This window comes from Rousettus aegyptiacus, unplaced genomic scaffold, assembly GCF_014176215.1.
Source record: "Rousettus aegyptiacus isolate mRouAeg1 unplaced genomic scaffold, mRouAeg1.p scaffold_m13_p_14, whole genome shotgun sequence".
Lineage (NCBI taxonomy): Eukaryota > Metazoa > Chordata > Mammalia > Chiroptera > Pteropodidae > Rousettus > Rousettus aegyptiacus.
This window is the reverse complement of record NW_023416289.1, coordinates 44,071,653-44,089,066: the sequence shown is the minus strand read 5'-3', so window position 1 is coordinate 44,089,066 and position 17,414 is coordinate 44,071,653. Positions and strand designations below refer to the sequence as shown.

Below are 17,414 nucleotides of genomic sequence, written 5' to 3'. Positions count from 1 at the left end.
CAAGGGAGAGGACAGAGACAGGGACAGCAAGAGACAGAGAAGGAAAGAACAAGGAGAGGGAAGAGGAAACAGGAGAGAAAGGGGTGGGGGTGGGCGGGGGGAGAGAGAGAGGAGAAGACAGAAGGAGAGAAGCATAGACAGACGCTGGACACACGGGGAGAAGTCGGGCGGCCTGGCCTGGGAGACCCCGGCTGCAGCGAGGGCCATGCGGCCCGTGGCGGGCGTCTGAGTGGCTTCAGGGGCAGCCCCGGTCCCTGTCCGCCCACGTACTGCCCGTGGGCCCCTCCAGTCCAGGCAGGCATCCGAGGCCGGGATGGCTGACTCCTGCAGGAACCTCACCTACGTGCGGGACTCGGTGGGCCCGGCGACGAGCACCCTGATGTTTGTGGCCGGGGTCGTGGGCAACGGGCTGGCGCTGGGCATCCTGGGCGTCCGGCGGGCGTCACGCCCATCCGCCTTCGCGGTGCTGGTCACTGGGTTGGCGGTCACAGACCTGCTGGGCACTTGTGCCCTGAGCCCGGCCGTGTTCGTGGCCTACGCCCGCAACAGCTCACTCCTGGGCCTGGCCCGGGGCCGCCCGGAGCTGTGTGACGCCTTCGCGTTCGCCATGACCTTCTTTGGTCTGGCCTCCACGCTCATCCTCTTCGCCATGGCCGTGGAGCGCTGCCTGGCGCTCAGCCACCCGTATCTCTATGCCCAGCTGGACGCACCGCGCTGCGCGCGCCTGGCGCTGCCCGCGGTCTACGCCTTCTGCACCCTCTTCTGCTCCTTGCCCCTGCTGGGCCTGGGCCAGCACCAGCAGTATTGCCCCGGGAGCTGGTGCTTCATCCGCCTGCGCTCTGCAGACCCGGGGGGCCGCGCCTTCTCCCTGGCTTATGCCAGCCTCGTGGCCCTGCTGGTGGCAGCCATCATCCTCTGCAACGGCTCGGTCACTCTAAGCCTCTGCCGCATGTACCGCCAGCAGAGGCGACACCAAGGCTCGCTGGTCCCTGGCCCCCGGAGGGGCGAGGGCGAGGTTGACCACCTGATTCTGCTGGCTCTCATGACGGTCATCATGGCTGTGTGCTCCCTGCCTCTCACGGTGAGTCCCGTCTGCCCCTGGGGTGGGCGGTAGGGGAGGGCGGTGCCCACCCCTGTCCCCCACGGGTCTGTGTCGGTTTCGTGGATAAGGAATTTGAGACTTATAGAGATCAGAGGCTTTGGCCACTGTCAGACAACCCCCAACTTTTGGGAGGTGTCTCTCCCCAGTTGCTTCTGTCCCATTTGACTCCTCTCGACTCCTTGGGTAGCCCCTAACATCTCCAGACCTGACCCCCACTCAAATGCACGCTCAACCTTCCCCTACCTCTTAATAAGATCTGCCATTCATCCAGCACTGGCTGTTTTCGCCTGTGCTCAGTGGCTTGCAAACCCCTTTCTGGATATCTTTGAAACGACCCATGTACCTATTCCATAAGCATTTACCAGGAAACAGGACAAAGCGCCTGTCTCGTCACCATTTTTACAGATGAGGGGCAGTGTCTCTTGCCCACGATCACGCAGAGTCAGGTCTGGACACGGGGCTCCTTTGATTTCAGTCCCATTGAACCCACTCCCCATTTCTGCCAAGTTCCCCACCCCTAGCCCCACCCTCTGTCTGCTTGGGGACTCTCCTGGCCTCCCCCCACCCACGTCCCTGTCCCCTGCAGGAGCCCGGGACTGAAACAGGGCAGACCCTGGCACTCTGACCCTCAGTCATCTCACCTGCACGCTGGGCTTCAGTTTCTCTTTCTGTAAAATGCAAGGCTGAGCTGGATTTGAGAGCTGTCAAAATCTTAGGGGGTTACGATGACTCAGGGACTAGAAGCTGTGGACAGACGCACCCAGGCACAGCCCCGCGACCCACCCATCTCTGCCTCTAGGCCGCTGCTGGCTGTTTCCTGGGGCTATCTCCCTGATCTCCGGGTGCATTTATTTTAGTTTTTGTCTTATTTCCTTCCTTTTCTGCCAGGCCACTCCACCCTTATGTGTGCAGTGAGCAAGTGGGTGGAGGGGAATGAGGGCGGGGTTGGGGTGCTTTTTGACACCCTCGCTGTGCCCTCAGATCCGCGGCTTCACACAGGCCATCACCCCTGACAGCAGCGAGATGGGGGATCTCCTAGCCTTCCGTTTCAACGCCTTCAACCCCATCCTGGACCCCTGGGTCTTCATCCTTTTCCGCAAGGCCGTCTTCCAGCGCCTCAAGCTCTGGTTCTGCTGTTGCCTCTGCCCCGGACCTGCCCGTGGCCACTCGCAAACACCCCTGAGCCGGCCTGCCTCAGGGAGGAAGGACCCAAGGGCCCCCGCCACTCTCGGGGGAAAGGAGGGGAACTGGGTGCCTTTGTCAGCATGGGGGGAGGCGCAGGGGGGGTCTGCGGCACAGCGAGCTGGCAGCAGCACCGTGGGAACGACGTCCAAAGCGGGGTCCGCGGCGGCCTGCTCCCTCTGCTGACATCTCAGGCTGCCCTGTCTTCCGGAAGCAGGAGCTGGACCGTCATGGCCATGGACGATGGCTGCGGGTGGACAAGCAGAGAGATGAACGCTGGAGCCCTGGCCTGCCAGAACCTTGACCCCCTGACCACGGGGATGATCAGCTGCTATTTTTCCTCCTCGGGGGTTGCCACAACAGGCTCTGGGACGAGAGGGAGGGCAAGAGGGAACATTTATCCTAGAGCAAGAGAAGAACAGTTTTCTCAAAATAACCAGTGGCCTGGCCGGCCTGCTCCGGCCCTCGCAATGGCCATCCATCTCACTGTCTAAATATTTAGAAGGCGGAAAAGTTTCTCCCAGCTCCCGTGCACTCAGGTCTGCTGGGGCTGGCGTTCCCGCACCGATCCTCAGCCATTCAGGGTGTCCCAGCTGCCCTCCGCAACCCCCCAGGGGATGGTCCTGCCTCGCGCAGGCTGCTCCAAGAGGCAGGGACTTTCTGCCTCCCCTTGCTTCCGACTCCCCATCAAACTTGGGGAGCCCCAGCCTCCCCAGGAAAGGCAGGAAGAGGGGAAGATGCTACGTTGCGGTGACATCGCCGGGCATGTGCCTAGGAAGGTTGGCGTGGCTCGGTAGTTGTAGGAGGCAGACTGGGGGGGCACTGGTGTGTGTGGGGGGGGCACAAACCCTGCAAACCCCAGGGGCAGCCCAAGAAGCCAGACCTAAGTCCTGTGCCTGTCCCTGAATAAATAGTTGCTCCTGACAGAGCCAGACCTCACCTTACGTATCCTTGGAGCCTTCACAAAAATTTCATTCATTCATTCATTCATTCAACAAATAGTGTGTGCTGATTCTGCCTGGTGCTGGGGACACAGACCAGTCTCTGCCCCACCCTGGACTCTGCTGGGTGATTTCCAGCCCTCCACCCCTTCCCCACTTGCCCTCCTTTGCCCTCAGAGAGGCCCAGAATCAAGGGTGTTCTGGCATGTTCGCTTCGGGTCTTGGGAGGGCGAATGAGAAAGCATCCCCACCCCCACCCCCACCAGCCCCGGTTTCTCTTTTTCACTTGCTCTTGAGTTAAATGAATAACTTCACACCTCGGGAAGGATAGCAGGGCAAGGCAAGAGCCTGCTACAGCAGCTAACTTCAGCGAGCCCTCCTCCATGGGAGGCGGGTCCTCTCCCCCCCACCAGCCTGCATCAGCCGCCCAGAGGGGGCAATCACCAGCCCCAGGCCACACAGCGGGAGGAAAGCACAGCCTGCAGGTAGACATGGTCCCTCTCTGGAGCCCGGCTCACTCGTTGGGCTGGCGACTGCCTCTCTGCACCTTGGCTTCCTTCTGCGGAGAAGGGCCACCATAACCTAGTGCTTAGCTCGCAGGGTTGTGCCGAGGATGTAATGATTCCCCTGGGAAGCCAGTTAGCACCGGGCCTGGGAGTAGAGGCTACAGCAAACGTTATTGTTATTGCCACTGTGTTGGTTGTTGCTATTGTTGTCTGTCTGGGCAAACGTGGCTTGAGGACAAAGCAGTGCTTTACTCCGTCATTCCTGGACTCCACCCGTCGTCCCCTGCCCCAGTTACTATGTTTCAAATAGTATTAAGAACAAGGGGTGACTGGGAGAGCTGAAAAAAATAAGTCACGATGACTGCTCAGTGGGTTCGGGGTTTCCTGTCGGGGTGCTAGATAGTGATGGTTGCATAACATTGGGAATGTACCAAACGTCTCTGAATTGGACATTTTAAAATGATTAAAATGATAAATTTTGTTATGAGTATTTTACCACAATAAAAGAAAAAAAACATGTGATACTGGAAAAAAAAATCGAGGGTATGTAGAAACTTTTATAGAAACTTTTTATAGCTTGAATTTAATAATAAAGTTGACTTGGACAAAAACCAGAAAACGGGAAGAAATCTCCAGTGGGGTCCAGCATTTGTCACCGAACGTGGCCCGGGCTCAGTGGGAAGCCGCTCAAAGGGATCCCTGGCAGGCAGTGGAGGAGTGGGGTGAAGGTGTGGGGGCCGAGGGAGTGGGCATGGCTCCCAGGGGACACTCGCTACCTCTTTGTGCCGCCTCCGGGAGTGGGTCAGTTCTGTCTGTCTGGCCCCAGTGCTGGGCTGGGGAGCGGACCCCACAGCACCCAGGCCCGTTTTTTAGTGTTGCAGCTGATTTTCTGCCGGCTCTGAACCGGCAGAACTAATGTCTCAGGAACCCGGCCCATCCTCTGTATCCTGCTGTTCCTCTCAGACCCCATTGCCTCTGGCCTGGTGTCTCCGTGGTCTGCCAGGTCAGAGGGTCTCGAACGACTCCCACCCTGCCCACCCACAGCCCCTTGGGGATGATTTGGGAACTGGTCTCCTAGCTGGGGTCCCAGGCCTCGACTGCCCATGCACCTGCTCCACCCGTGTGTCCCCTGAGCTAGCTGCCAAGGTCCTAGCGGAAGGTCCTGTCTAAGCAGCCACTCCCCTGCCTGCAGAGCTCCGAGGGCTCCCACGGCTTGGAGGCCAAGGGCCAACTCCCACGGGCTCCGCTTAGACGCAGCACACAGCCAAGGTTTCCCCAAAGAGCCCATGACCTTTCGGTCCTCCACCTCTGCTTTCTGAGCTCATGCTTCCTGGAACAGTGTTACCCCTTCTCTATCCATCAAAACCGCCAGGCCCCACGAGGTCCTGTTCAAACTCCTCCTCCTCCTCTCTCCAGTCCTCCCCTTCCCCCTCCCCCTCCTCCTCCTCTTCGACTTAATCACTCCTTTCTCAGGCATGCCTGGCACTTTTTGAGCTCCATGGGGGCACTCACTGCAGCCTGCCTCGTACAGACGTTTGTTTATTCACTCAGCAGGCTCTTATTGAGGGCTGATTGTATGGCGGGTCTCATCCCTGTGATGCTGGGACATAGCAGTGACAGAGACAGCCCTGGCTCTGCCCATCTGGGGCTCCCAGTCAAGTGGCCAGGGCTGGAGGCTGGGGAGGTGGAACCCAGGGAGACATCAGGGAGGGCTTCTTGGAGGAGGGGATGGCTGAGCCGGGACCTGAGGCCTGGAAGAAAGTGAGCCAAGTAAAGAGGAAGGTTTCTGTATCCAGGGCCTTCTGCATGTAAAGTAGATGTGCTAACCGCTACACTATGGAACCACATCCTAACTTCATTTTTTTATGCACTTCTATCTTCCTAACTCCAGCCCAGGCCCACAGATGGGACTTAAGGGCGCACACATACACTGCTGGTCCCTGGGACTTGCCGCTCACCTGGACTTCTGTAGTCATTGCCCCACCTGCTGGCCACACTAGGAATGACACTTGCTTTGGGCTGGAGTCAGCTCTCCTCAGGGCCTGCTGCCGGTCCATTAGAAGCTGAGTGCCGGCTGTCTGTCTTGATTAATAAAGAGTGGGAGATAAAAGTCATGATTATTTAATAATGCAGCTTGTCTTTCAAAAGTTGTTCAAAACACAGGACCCAAGGGGGAAAATGATGAGAGGCAAGAGACACAAGGGCCCTGGGAGGTGGGGGGTAACAGCATGGGTGCTGGGATCAGAATGATCTGGGATTCTGAGACCCAGCTCAGCCACTTCCGTCCGGGAAGTGGGTGCTAGAGGCATCCCCTGCCCGGGCCTCCATTCCTGTACCATTCAATCTCCATAATAACTTCTCTCATGCCTATACGCCCCCCACACGTGGGTGAGTTTTATTAGTACTCAGTCTGGCCTGAGAATTAAATGAGATGATGTCTCAAAAGCATAAACCTCGGAGGTGGATATTTTTAGGATTCTCTTTTTATAGATTTATTCTCCATTTTGCAGACTAGTAAACTGAGGCCCAGAGAAGTGAAGTCACTGCTCTGAGCTTATCAGGTAGGAGGTGGTGGAAGTGGCCCAAGGCTTAGCGAGTGCACAGTCAGTGCAGTGAGTGGTCGCACGGGGCCTGGGTCACCAAAGCCTGTGTCCCCCCTCGACTACAAGGCCAGACTTTTTCCAGGTCTCCTATAGCTGCTGGGAGGGCGGCTCCCACCTCAGACCCCACTCGGGCCTCAGCCCAGCCTTCTAACTTGGCTGTCTGTGGCCTGCCTGAAATCATCTTTAAAAAAAAGAAAAGGCTATTATCTAAAACTGGGCAGCGGAGCACACTTCCTAGGCACAGATCTGCTCAAATCCCAGCCCTGCCCCTTCTGCCTTAACCTCGAGCAGTCTTTTCGCTTCTCTGGGCTTCGGTTCCAAAATGGAGACGGATGGCATTCGGCCTCCATGGCTGCTTGGAGGGTTCAATGAGATCATGGACGGACCTACCCAGAGCACCTGTGAGGTAGGACGCTCTCGCAAACAGCAAACGCTCCCTGGGCACTCACCACATCCCGGGCCTTGCGCCCGTGGGCAGCTCAGTCCTCGGCTCAGCCCCAGGAGGTAGGTGCTGGTCTGGGGACCAGCCACATGCCTGAGGCTATGGAGGTGGTCAAGTGCCAAGGCCTGTGGTCTGCCCAGACCCACTCTTGTCCATTACATTTCCCCACCATGTCAAACCACAACCAGGTGGCAGGAAAACGGGCACAGAAGCTGGGGCACTGGACAAATGGCTTGCTGCTCCTGCCCCCCTGTCCCACAGTGCTGGGCTCTGGTGACTGGCCCGCACAGGGAAGACCCAGTTCAGGCCTAAGCTATGCCACGAGGCCAGCTGGAAGTTGGGCCCTGCCAGGCTTCTCCATGCTTCCACGGGCCGGCAAAGACGAGTAGGAGCCCTTTCATTCCACTGAACTGTCTGCCCGACTCCTGCTGCTCCCATAGCGACGTGCGAGCCGCTCGGAAGCTAGACGGTGACTATCCACTTTTCATCCCCTGCGCCCGAATGGGATTTCCACTGGGCGGGGAGCAGGGGCCATGTGTAGTTTGGGAAAGACCCCCGGGGGATTCTGCCTTGTCCTCCCCCTGCACCAGCGCTGGGCCCAGGCCTGACTCCTTCATGGCCTGTTACCAGGGGCAGCTGGGCTTTCTGGCTTTCTGTAGTTCGTAGCTGTTTCGCATCCCCGAGTCCTGTGCCCTCTCCCAGGGTGACTGAAGCTCCACGAGCTTGGGACCCTACGGCACACTTAGGCATTGACTCATTTAGCAAATGTCACCCCTTCCCCAGAGTCTCCTACCAACTTCCCAACCCTGCCCCCTCGACCCTGAGTTCTCAGTTCTCATCTCACAGGCTGACAGATGTCCCTGCCGCCCCCAGCGGTGGAGCTAGCCTCTCACTGGCCTGTGGTGAGCACTTAAAGCGGACAGGCTGCCCTCAATAAGAGTGCCGTCTGGCTAGGATCTGAACTCCAGCTCAGAGGTCCCCCCTCCCCCACCTGATGGTGGTGATGAGGCCACCCATGTCTTGTGAACGAGCGTGGAGGAAAGTCGCTTCCAGGTCAGGACGGCGGGGCCTGTGCAAGGAGCAGGCCCAGAAACCGAGACAAGAGGACCACAGCCGATCAGGTAGTCACTGTATTTTATTGGAAAACATTGATATATATTTTTCTTCACAGCTTGAACTGAACACAATATTGCCCGGTTAAAAAAAAAAAAAAAAAAAAAAAAACAACCAAAACCAAAACCAAAACACTCCAAAAATGTCCACAGCCTCACGCCTACCTGCCCTTACCCTCAGCTCTTGGCTGGGTCTTCCACTATGCCCACCCCTCCCCTCCCCTCCCCCGGAGGCTGGGTGCCAGAGGGTGGATGAGAAGAGATTCTCAAAGCTGGGCAGGTCCCAGGAAAAGCCACTTGATCGACCTGGGGGTGGGGGGCAGATGAAATGAACAGAAAAAGGGGAAAAAAAATCCAGACGATCTAATTGCCCACATTGACTTACTTGTCCCAGAAAATCAGAAGCAAGGTGGCGGATCATGCTCTCCGCTGGGGGAGTGTGGGGCAGGCAGGTGGGCCAGGGGAGAGGCGGGGGAGAGGAGGGCACAGAGACGGCGCAGGTGTGAGGGAGCCAGCCAAATCACCACGAGAAGCGGGAGGGGCCGGCGGACCAGGAAGCAGATCTGCCCTCGGCCGCCGCTCCGGGCAGCTAGCCGACAAAGTTGTTATTGCAGGTATGTTCTCTCAAGGGTGTGGTGGGGGGGCATCTTCCCTCTCCCCACCCTTCAGCTAGCCCGGCTTGGTTTTTGACAAAATTTAAGTTTTCAGGGGCGTGAAGAAAAAACAACAGAATAACTAGCACATTACAAAGCGACCATCCCCACACGTTGGTTCCCAGAGGGAACCTGGGCAGGTGGGCGGGCGGGCGCGTCACTAGGGAGAGGCATGGGACTTAGCACCAGGTATTTACAGAACAGCTTGAGATCACGTTAGGGGCCAATTTGCAGTGGCCAATTGAGCAGCCCCGCCCAGCCCCACCTTAGGAAGCCAATCGAATGGTTTCAGAAGAGCCGCCAGTGGGGTGCGGGTGCTGCCCCCTCGGTCGGTGCCCTGCTACAAGCCGGCCCTGCAGTGTAAAGAATGCCAGCTTCCAGACTCCTTGCTCTCGACCCTCACGGAGCCATGTCCAGCCAACACGCTGCCTTACTCCCCACCCGGTCCTTCTGGGGTGCCCCGCTCAGCGACCCTGTCCCAGAAGCCCGTGGGGATTTGCACAGAACCCCAGGGCTGGTTGCATGCAATGGCCAAGGCGAGCTCTTCTGCCTGGGCGAAGGCCTCGTCCCCTCCCTAGCAGGTCCTGGGACAGGGCTGGCAGCCGCCCCAGTACCCACACTAAGGTGACAAACGAAGGACACAAATCAAAATGGAGGAGAGCCACCGGGCTGGAGGAGGAGGAGGGCAGAGGCTCCCCTGGGGGTCGAGGGGGTCATCCTGTGAACGCAAGAGGCCTAGGGAGAGGTGAATGGGGGGTGGGGTGGGGTGAAGGGAGAGGTGACCACGGAGGAGACCCGGGGGAGGAGAAAGCAGTCATGCAGCGTGGGACAGATCTTTTGTTGCTTTATCAGATTCTCAGTCAATCGATTGGCGTTGGCTAGAACCGGGGTACGCAGGGGAGTGTTGAGGAGAGTGCGCGCGCGAGAGATCAGGAGAGCGGGCATCGCCAGCTGCCCAGCCTTCACTTTGCGGTCATCATCTGTACAAACTCTGGAAGGGGGAGGGAGGGAGGAGGTGAGCGGGGCTGTGCCACACATGCCCTCCCCGACATGGGGGCCCGAGCCCTGCTCCGGGAACAGCCCAGCCCCCGGCTCACCTTCGTAGTTGACCTGGCCGTCCCCGTCGATGTCAGCCTCTCTGATCATCTCGTCCACCTCCTCGTCGGTCAGCTTCTCCCCCAGGTTCGTCATGACATGGCGCAGCTCTGCCGCACTGATGTAGCCGTTTCCATCCTGGTGTTGGGGGGCAGTGGGAGAGGGTGAGCAGGGCAGGCTTCCTGACTTAGCAGCTCCTGTCACGTGCTGTGTCCCTCTGCCTGAGTCCCCAGGGCGCTCACCTTGTCAAAGACACGGAAGGCTTCTCGGATTTCCTCTTCGCTGTCCGTATCCTTCATCTTTCTGGCCATCATGGTCAGGAACTCCGGGAAGTCAATGGTCCCGTTCCCTGGAGGGTGAGAGGGGAGCTGGGAACGCCCTTGGCTGGGACCCAGGGACTCAGCCTCCATCACCCCACAGAGGGCTCCCCACCCACCCCACGGGGCTCACCATCCGCGTCCACCTCGTTGATCATGTCCTGCAGCTCTGCCTCGGTGGGGTTCTGCCCCAGGGACCGCATCACCGTCCCTAGCTCCTTGGTGGTAATAGTGCCATCTCCGTCCTTGTCGAAGAGGGAGAAGGCCTCCTTGAACTCTGGGGGAAGAAAGGGAATGAGTCAGAGGTCGAGGGCTGCGGGCTCCCTCCCCAGAGGTGGGCTGGGGGTCAGTCCCACCTACGGAAGCCAGAACCGGCCTTCAGGTCCTAGCCACAAGCTCGGTGGCCCCTTCCTTCCTTCAGTCAGCAGGGACCAAGCACCCTCCTCAGGCCAGGTAAAGCTACCTGTTCCACCAACCTAGCTCAGTGAGGACGGGAAAACTGAGAGAATTCTACGTTTCCTTTTGGTTTCTGGCTTTGGCCTCTCCTTCAAAGGATGAAATGGACCAATGTCATAGAGTGGTTGAGAGCCAAGGTCAGCCGTCTGGGAAGGGAAGGCTCTAGAACACCTCAGGTTGGCGCTGCATCCCTCCTGCCTGGCAATACCAGCCGTTTCCCCGGCCGAAGCCACCAGCTTCCAGAGGAGCAGCGGGGAGTGAGGGGCTGTGCAGACTGTGGGGGTGGTCGGCAGTGCACAGCTGACGGCCGGTGCGTGGGGTGGGGTGGGGGTGGGGAGAGGGGACGGCTGCCAAGCCAGGAGGATGAGGAGCTAGTGGCACTGAGTGGGAAGGCCACAGCTGGGGACGCATCAGGGGTGGGAAGAGTAGCACGTGGCTCCTGCCCTCCCACTGGGCCCGTTTTGGCACCTGGTGCTCCCTACCCTCAAAGCCTCGGAGAACAGATGCCTGGCAGCCTATTCCCAGAGGGTGTGGGCCGGGGTGAGGCGGTGGACAGTTTGCTAACGGGGACAAGGTGGAGAGTGAAGTGCCTGTCACACGAGGGCAGAGAGCTGGGGGTGTTGGTGGCAGGTGGGTGCCACACACACAGCTGAGCTGTGTCCGAGCCCCTGGGCCCTGAGGAGAGGGTGAGGGTGTCCTTGGGGTGCCAGCATCTCCCCATGCTGAGTCCTCGCTGTCCTCAGGGGCAGGGAGTGGGTCTCGTACACACCTGAACTCATGGTTACTAAACAAGGCCGCTCTCTGGCTGGGTCTCCATAGCCACCCAGGCCACAGTTTAGAAGCTGAAAATGTCACTGTGTGTTGGGGGTGAGGGCAGGGGAAGAGAGGAGAGAAGGCAAGTCCAGCTGTGATCTATCTATCTGGCCTTTGGTTGGGTGGAGGGTGGGACACACCACAAAAATGGGTGAGATGGGACCCAAGGATTCTTTTGGCTTATTGGGAGATTTGCGATGGTTCTTTAGTTCACTTATTTAGCCAATAAAAATTTGTGGACCACCTACTAGGTTCTAGGCCCTGAGGGGACTGGCAAGGACCAACAAAAACAAAGCCCCTGACATTATTGTCTTTACCTGCTGTACCTCCCATTGGTAGATGCAATGGGAGGCACAGCAGGTAAGGACAAAATAATGTCCGTGAAAAGGCCGTGAAGGAAATCAATAGAGAGCCACGACAGAGAATAAAGGAAGGTTGTCTACTTGAGAGGGAGTCAGGGAAGGCCTCTCCGAGGTGACAAGCAGGCTGAGACTGAAGGGTGAGAAGCGGCTGCCCATGCAGAGAACCGTGGGAAGGCGCTTCTGGTGAGCGTGAGCCCATGCAAACGGGAGTACAAAGCCCAGGGACGTGCAGAGGTGGGAGTGACAGGCCAGCATCTCCTGGGCGGCTCCTAAACCAGGACAAGGAGGCAGGGAGCTCATTCGCTGAGCCTAACCGGCAGGAGCTGGGACAGTCGGGTTCACCCTGCAGCCACTGGCGCAAGGGGCCGGATGAGCCGCAGCCGAGAGGCCACCGCCGCCACTGTCCGACGGAGGTCTGTCCCGGGCCTGCGGGGCTGGTGTTGCCAGGGCGCCAATTCCCCAGGTATCAATGTTCTAAGCACGGGGGAGAGCATGAGGACACGGGGGGGACACACTAGCTTATCTGCCAGACGTCGCCCCTGGCTGGGATGCAGAGGCCTGCATGAGGCAGGCAGGATGATGGGGCGCGGGGAAGGCAAGCTCACCTGCGATCTGCTCCTCAGTCAGCTGGTCAGCCTGGAAAAGCAGGAAGGAGCAAGTCAGTCACTGGGCTAGCAGCCCCATCCCCGCCCCGCCGTGAGGCCAGCTCCACGTGGCATTCCGTGCACCTGGGCCGGGAGGGGCACGCCGGAGTCAGGGTGTGAAGCAGAGCCAGGGCCTGGGATGAAGTCTGCTGATTCAGGAAGCTGGGGACTCGGGGGCGGGGGGGGGGGGGGAGAGGGACAGGGGCGGGCAGGACACCCAGGCTGGCCTGACGCAGGGCCCAACAAAGCTGCCAGACACAGGGTTTCTGATCTTGACCCAGTGGGTGGAAGTGCTGCTCAGCCCCAAGCTGCACGGCCACAGCGCAGGCCAGCATGCTAGTGTCTCAGTGTCACCACGCTACTGGGAGCTCCACGGTGAGTGAAGGGAGCAGTTGCCCTAGGGGCCTGATCGAACAGCTCTGGAAGGCTCTAAACCCAAGCAGGCCAGTCCTTGGCTGGGGCACAGGGACCATGTCTGGGACTCTCTGCTAGTTTCTGTGTCACCTATTTGGAGGTGCTAAGTCCACGCACGGTGCACCCAACTGGCAAAAACCCTAACTGGCGGCTCTGAGTGCCCGAAAGAACCCCGGCCAAGTGGGGGCAGCCGCTCCACTCCTGCGCACAGGGAGGCACAGGGCACCATTATGTCCTGCTGCTTTCGGGCAGGAGGGGCAAATGTCAGGGAGGGGACTGCAGAGGGCAGCAGCGGTGGCAGAGGCTGCAGAGGCTGCAGGATTGAACTCAGCTTCCCCAGCTGTGCTGCAGTGTTTAACCCCTTCCAGCCCTGGCAGCTCTGGGAACTGGACGGGCGGTGGCAGGCAGCCATGCTGCATGCGGGGTTTGGAGGCACGATGGAGGAGAGGCCCGGGCTGGCTGCTCCTGTACCTGGGGACGCAGCCAGGGCGGGGGACACGGTGGGGAAGAAGGGGGGGACGAATCCCAACATTTAGCTCTCAGGAGCAAAATTAATTTTCCCTGGTTTCTTTCTGTAAATGCTGCCAAGAAGGCACCCCGCTCCTCGGACCACTGTGGGTCCACGCTGACTGCGCCCCCTCCTGCATTTTCTTTCACAGGGAGAAGCAGCTCCAAGTCTACAGAAGGGTTTTAGTTTTGGGTCTGAGAGTCTCCCAAACTGATGCAAATTGTTCTGTGTATCTGCATTATTCTACATAGAGGTTCCAGAGCTTCCATGGAAGCTAATGACAGCCCCCACCCCGACCTTGTCCCAAATATTAGTAATTGGCCCTCCCCCTTTAAATCTAAGGGAAGAGGAACGTGAGGCCGAGCCCCAAACAGGCAGAACAGGAGGGGAAGTCAAAGTGATGGTGACAGGAGAGATGGCTAAGGGAGGGGGAAGGAAAGCTGAGAAGGAAAAATGCCACACGTGCACATTCTAGAAAAGTCCAAAGTCTAAAGGGAAGGTTCAGAAGCCAAATGGAGACACTTCTGCGTTGCCTGGGCTCTCAACAGTCCCCCCAGGCGGCCCCAGACCCACGAGCCCTTGTTCAGCCAGCTTCCCTTGGCTCCTGAGAGCAAAGCAGCCTGGGCCTATCCCCTGGGTCCTGCCACTGGAGGAGGTTGCTCGGGGAAGGTGAGGAGAGAGGATGGGCTTCTGGTCACCAAGGCCAGGCAATGCCAGGGGAGTGGGCCGCCATGCCGCCCACCTCCATCCTCTGCCCTGGCCCGGATGGAAAAAATAACCAGCCGGATCAGGGACCTGCCTGCCTGCACCTACTGCACCACCCTGCCGGAAGCCCAGTTCTCCACCACCTTTGGGCAGCAGCTGTCTGGGGCCGGAGACACTGGGAGGGTGGGGCAAGGGTGGCTCTGGAGGCAGGTGTCTACCACTCCTCACCTCCGCCATGCTTGGTTATGAGGTTGCTGCAAACAGGCGTGGCTCTGCCTGCGGGACCTGTCGAGCCCTCTCCCCGCCATCCCTGCTGGGAGAGCTGGGAGAAGGGAAGGTCCCCTATGTCAAAGCGTGGCTGCTGCCCAGAAAACCCATCACCTGAGAAGCAATCATCACTGGCGACCTCAGCTCAGGATTTCTTCCTTTTCTAGAGCTGAAGCTTTTAAGCTTTCACCCAAAACTGTCTCCACAACAACCCAGCTGGTCTCCTGCTTCATTATTTCTCATCTTAAGCTCCAGCAAGAGGCTGGACAAGAAAAAAAAAATCGTGGGGTGGGGGAGGGAAGAGGGTATTATTTCTCCGCCTTGCCCCAGCCCCCACCCAGTGCCAGAGAGCAGTGTTAGATGAGATCAGAAACCTAGGCCAGGGCCCCTCACCCGGGCCAAGGAGCCACAGGGCTCAGGCCAAACTCTGCCCAAGGCCAGTTAACAGTAACTCGTTCCACCCAAACCTTGCTGATTTACAAATGGAAAGAGAAACTAGCTGGGGCCACAGCTCGGGGTTGATTTGGGAGGTGGGGGTCCTCTTGGCACCTGCCAGTGCTTCCGAGCCCCTTCTGCAAGGTTCCACCGGGGGAAAGTGGGGTAGCGGTGAGAGGAGCCATCAAGTCTGTGTCAGCAAGTATGAGATCTGATACACAGCAGCGGCTGACTGTCCTCCCCAGCCCTGCCAGGGAGGAGGGCTGCGCACGGTTCCGAGGCTGAGCCTGGGGGGGCTGGGGGTGTTGTGGGTGGCAGCGAGTAGGAAAGCACCAGAGTGCTGGTTTGCTCGCAGAGCCCAGCTGTGTGAGTTAACAGAAGTGCTCAGTGAGGGCCCAGCATGGAGCCGGTGGCCCTCAGGCTGATGAAGGGGGTCCTGCTGGAGGTCCTCTCTGGTCAAGCTCTGCAGCCCCCACCTTGGGGCCACAGAAAGAGGCGTCCAATTGTCACTGACGCCACACTGTACTGCACTGTCATTTGGCACAAGTGAGGAGATGCAGAACAGTGCGTGGAGCCAGGGGTCACGAGAAAACCAGCGCTCCTGTTTGGAAAAAGCGGCTTTCCCGGTCTGAAAGGGCAGCAAGGGGGTGAGAGTCAAGGCTTGAAAAGCTAGCTCATTTGATGCACCCTAAACTTTGATCCCCCACCCCCATTTCCTGCAGCTTCAGTGCGCAATGGGGCCTGAACAACTCCGCCCACCTGCTCCCACCACGCAGGGTGCCTCCTGCCCAGCCCTGTCCTTCCCCAAGGAAAGGGGGACCGCCCTCCTCGCTCTGGCTCTGCAGCCCACTCCCCATCCACACTGATCAGTCTTTGTCCCAGCCTTTTCTCTGGAGACTTCCAGGAAATGCCCACATCCACCTCCAAAACTAGGCCCACCTTGGCTGCCTCATTTTCTCCTCCAACCTCCACCACAGGCTTCCCTCCACCTCACCTCCCACCACCCAGGCCAAAGTCCTCTCCCACCCTCATCTTGAGAAGCCACCTTCTCACAGATCCAAACACAACAAACTCCTCCCTGCCCCTAAGCACCCCCCCCCCCCCCCATCAACAGCCTTAACCACTGTAACCTCAGAACCTTTTCTGGCTGCCCCCAAATCAATCATGAGGCCCCCTGTTGCTCCAGCACCAGCAAGCACCAGCCTGGCCATCATCCCCTTTTAACCACGTCCCTGACCCCAATCCTTTCCAGTCCCCAAGGGATTCAAGAGCATTTTCTAACCTCCGCTGCCACTCACCCCAGGCCCTTCCTCCCCTAAGCCATGTGCCTCCTTCTCCTCCTCCCTCTGCAATGCTGGTCCTCAGAGAACCCCCAATCTACCCTCAAGGGTCTGATCGGCAGAAGTCATCCCCATTCCTACCTAGGCCCAGCTACCCAAGGCCACCTCTCGGGAGCACGCTCCCCTGCATCCCTTCAGGACCCAAAGCCTTCGTCAGGCCCAAATAACCCCCTTTCCCAGGCAGTGTGTCTTATCTCGCAACCTGGGGTCCAAATACCCCGCCTCGGAGCCCAAACGCCCTATCCTCGGTTCAAAAACCCCTTGGGGGTGGGGGTGTTCAAACGCCCTCTCTGACGGTCCCGATGCTCCATCCTGGGTTCAAATGCCTCCGGAGAGAGCTTAGATGCTCATTTTGGGGTCTAAATAACCCATTTGGTGCTAAAAGTACCTTTTGGAAGACCCTGACCCCCTTTCTGGGGCCAAAATGTCCCGCTCTGGATTCGAATGCCTCCGACTGGGGAGCGGACAGGGGCCCGAAGGCGCCCGGACACCTCTCATTCTGGGGCCATCCGCCCTCTTGAGGGTCCTGCCTCGCCAAGCCCGCCGCAGAGCCGCTACCTCCGCGGACCCCCACCGCACTCACCATGGCGAGGCCGCGGTGTCCGGAGCGCGGGGATCGAGGTTTGTCCGGCGGCGGGAGCAGCTGCAGCAGTCCGAGCTCCGCCGCGCGTCCGCGCCTCCACACTCACTGCCCCTAGCGCGCGCCGCCGTCGCCGCCGCCGCCCGCCCCAACCGTCCCTCAACGGCCGCCGCGCGCGCCCCGCCTCGCCCGGCCCCGCCCCGCCGGCCCACGCGCCGCCGCACTGCGGCTCCGCGGATCCCTCCGCGCCCCTCCCCGCGCTGCCGGGCCCGCGCATCTCCCTTCCCGCCCCTCAAGGGCCGCGCTTTGCCGCCGGCCACGCGCGCGCCCGCCGCGGGACTACTTTCCGTCGCCCCGCCCCCTCCACACCACTTTCTTCACGGCGGAGGGGCACGCTCGGCGGCGCGTGACGCGTCCCTGTGAGAGCCGCGCCGTGATTGGGCCCGAGCCCTGGCGGAAATGAGAGCGCGGCGTGGATTGGCCCGGCTTTCCCTGCAATGCGTCAAACTGGGGCGAGCCACGCGTGGTGCTGGCGGGGAAACCCGAAGTGTGTAGCCACGTGGAGCCGTGAGGCGGAACGAGATGAGGGCGGGGTCTGTGTGGCTGGTAGAGAGGCAAATGCATCGTCTTCGTGGCTGGGGATGATGAAGGGCTGGCGGATGGTGCAGAAGGACCTTCTTTGATCTCCCCTCTAACAGAGAGAAGGTGGTGCAACCCAAAATGCTGGGGTCTGGAAGCCCCGCCCCCAACTGGGCTCCAGGTGGTGGCGGGGGCTTCAAGGTTTTGTCTGCCGCCTAACGGTTCCGACCCCGGGGCAGGTGTCTGAGCCCTGAGACACACTGCACGGGTGTGCAGGACTCCTGTACCCACTTCACTCCTGATCATCCCAGGGTCTATAAAATTGGGGCGGTTCCAGGACAGCCTCTGGAAACAGCGT

At 59.4% G+C, this 17,414-nt stretch overlaps 2 protein-coding genes across 3 annotated transcripts; one reads left to right on the top strand and one right to left on the bottom strand.

Annotated features, from left to right (window-relative positions):
• The first annotated feature begins 113 nt into the window (after positions 1-113).
• Positions 114-4,345, top strand: PTGIR (prostaglandin I2 receptor). 2 transcript variants are annotated; one of them, XM_016155439.2, is made up of 2 exons: positions 114-1,081; positions 2,102-4,345. In XM_016155439.2, exons 1-2 carry the CDS (start codon positions 314-316, stop codon positions 2,468-2,470), a joined length of 1,137 nt encoding a protein of 378 aa, XP_016010925.1. In that variant the 5' UTR covers positions 114-313; the 3' UTR covers positions 2,471-4,345. The 2 variants fall into 2 exon arrangements, with proteins under 2 accessions (XP_016010925.1, XP_016010924.1); XM_016155438.2 differs by having other exon boundaries at positions 2,084-4,345.
• Positions 4,346-7,893: 3,548 nt separating this feature from the next.
• CALM3 (calmodulin 3) lies at positions 7,894-16,635 on the bottom strand. The gene is made up of 6 exons (XM_016155430.2): positions 16,481-16,635; positions 12,190-12,220; positions 10,087-10,230; positions 9,879-9,985; positions 9,639-9,774; positions 7,894-9,532 (listed from the first exon to the last, which is right to left on the bottom strand). Exons 1-6 carry the CDS (start codon positions 16,481-16,483, stop codon positions 9,504-9,506), a joined length of 450 nt encoding a protein of 149 aa, XP_016010916.1. The 5' UTR covers positions 16,484-16,635; the 3' UTR covers positions 7,894-9,503.
• Between the last annotated feature and the right edge of the window lie 779 nt (positions 16,636-17,414).

Coding starts and splice junctions, on each gene's coding strand:
- PTGIR (XM_016155438.2), top strand. CDS start 314: ATGGCTGACTCCTGCAGGAACCTCACCTACGTGCGGGACTCGGTGGGC. Junction 1,082..2,083: donor TGTGCTCCCTGCCTCTCACG/GTGAGTCCCGTC, acceptor CTGTGCCCTCAG/ATCCGCGGCTTCACACAGGC.
- CALM3 (XM_016155430.2), bottom strand. Junction 10,231..12,189: donor GACTGAGGAGCAGATCGCAG/GTGAGCTTGCCT, acceptor TTCTTCCCCCAG/AGTTCAAGGAGGCCTTCTCC. Junction 9,775..9,878: donor CCTTCCGTGTCTTTGACAAG/GTGAGCGCCCTG, acceptor CCCCAACACCAG/GATGGAAACGGCTACATCAG.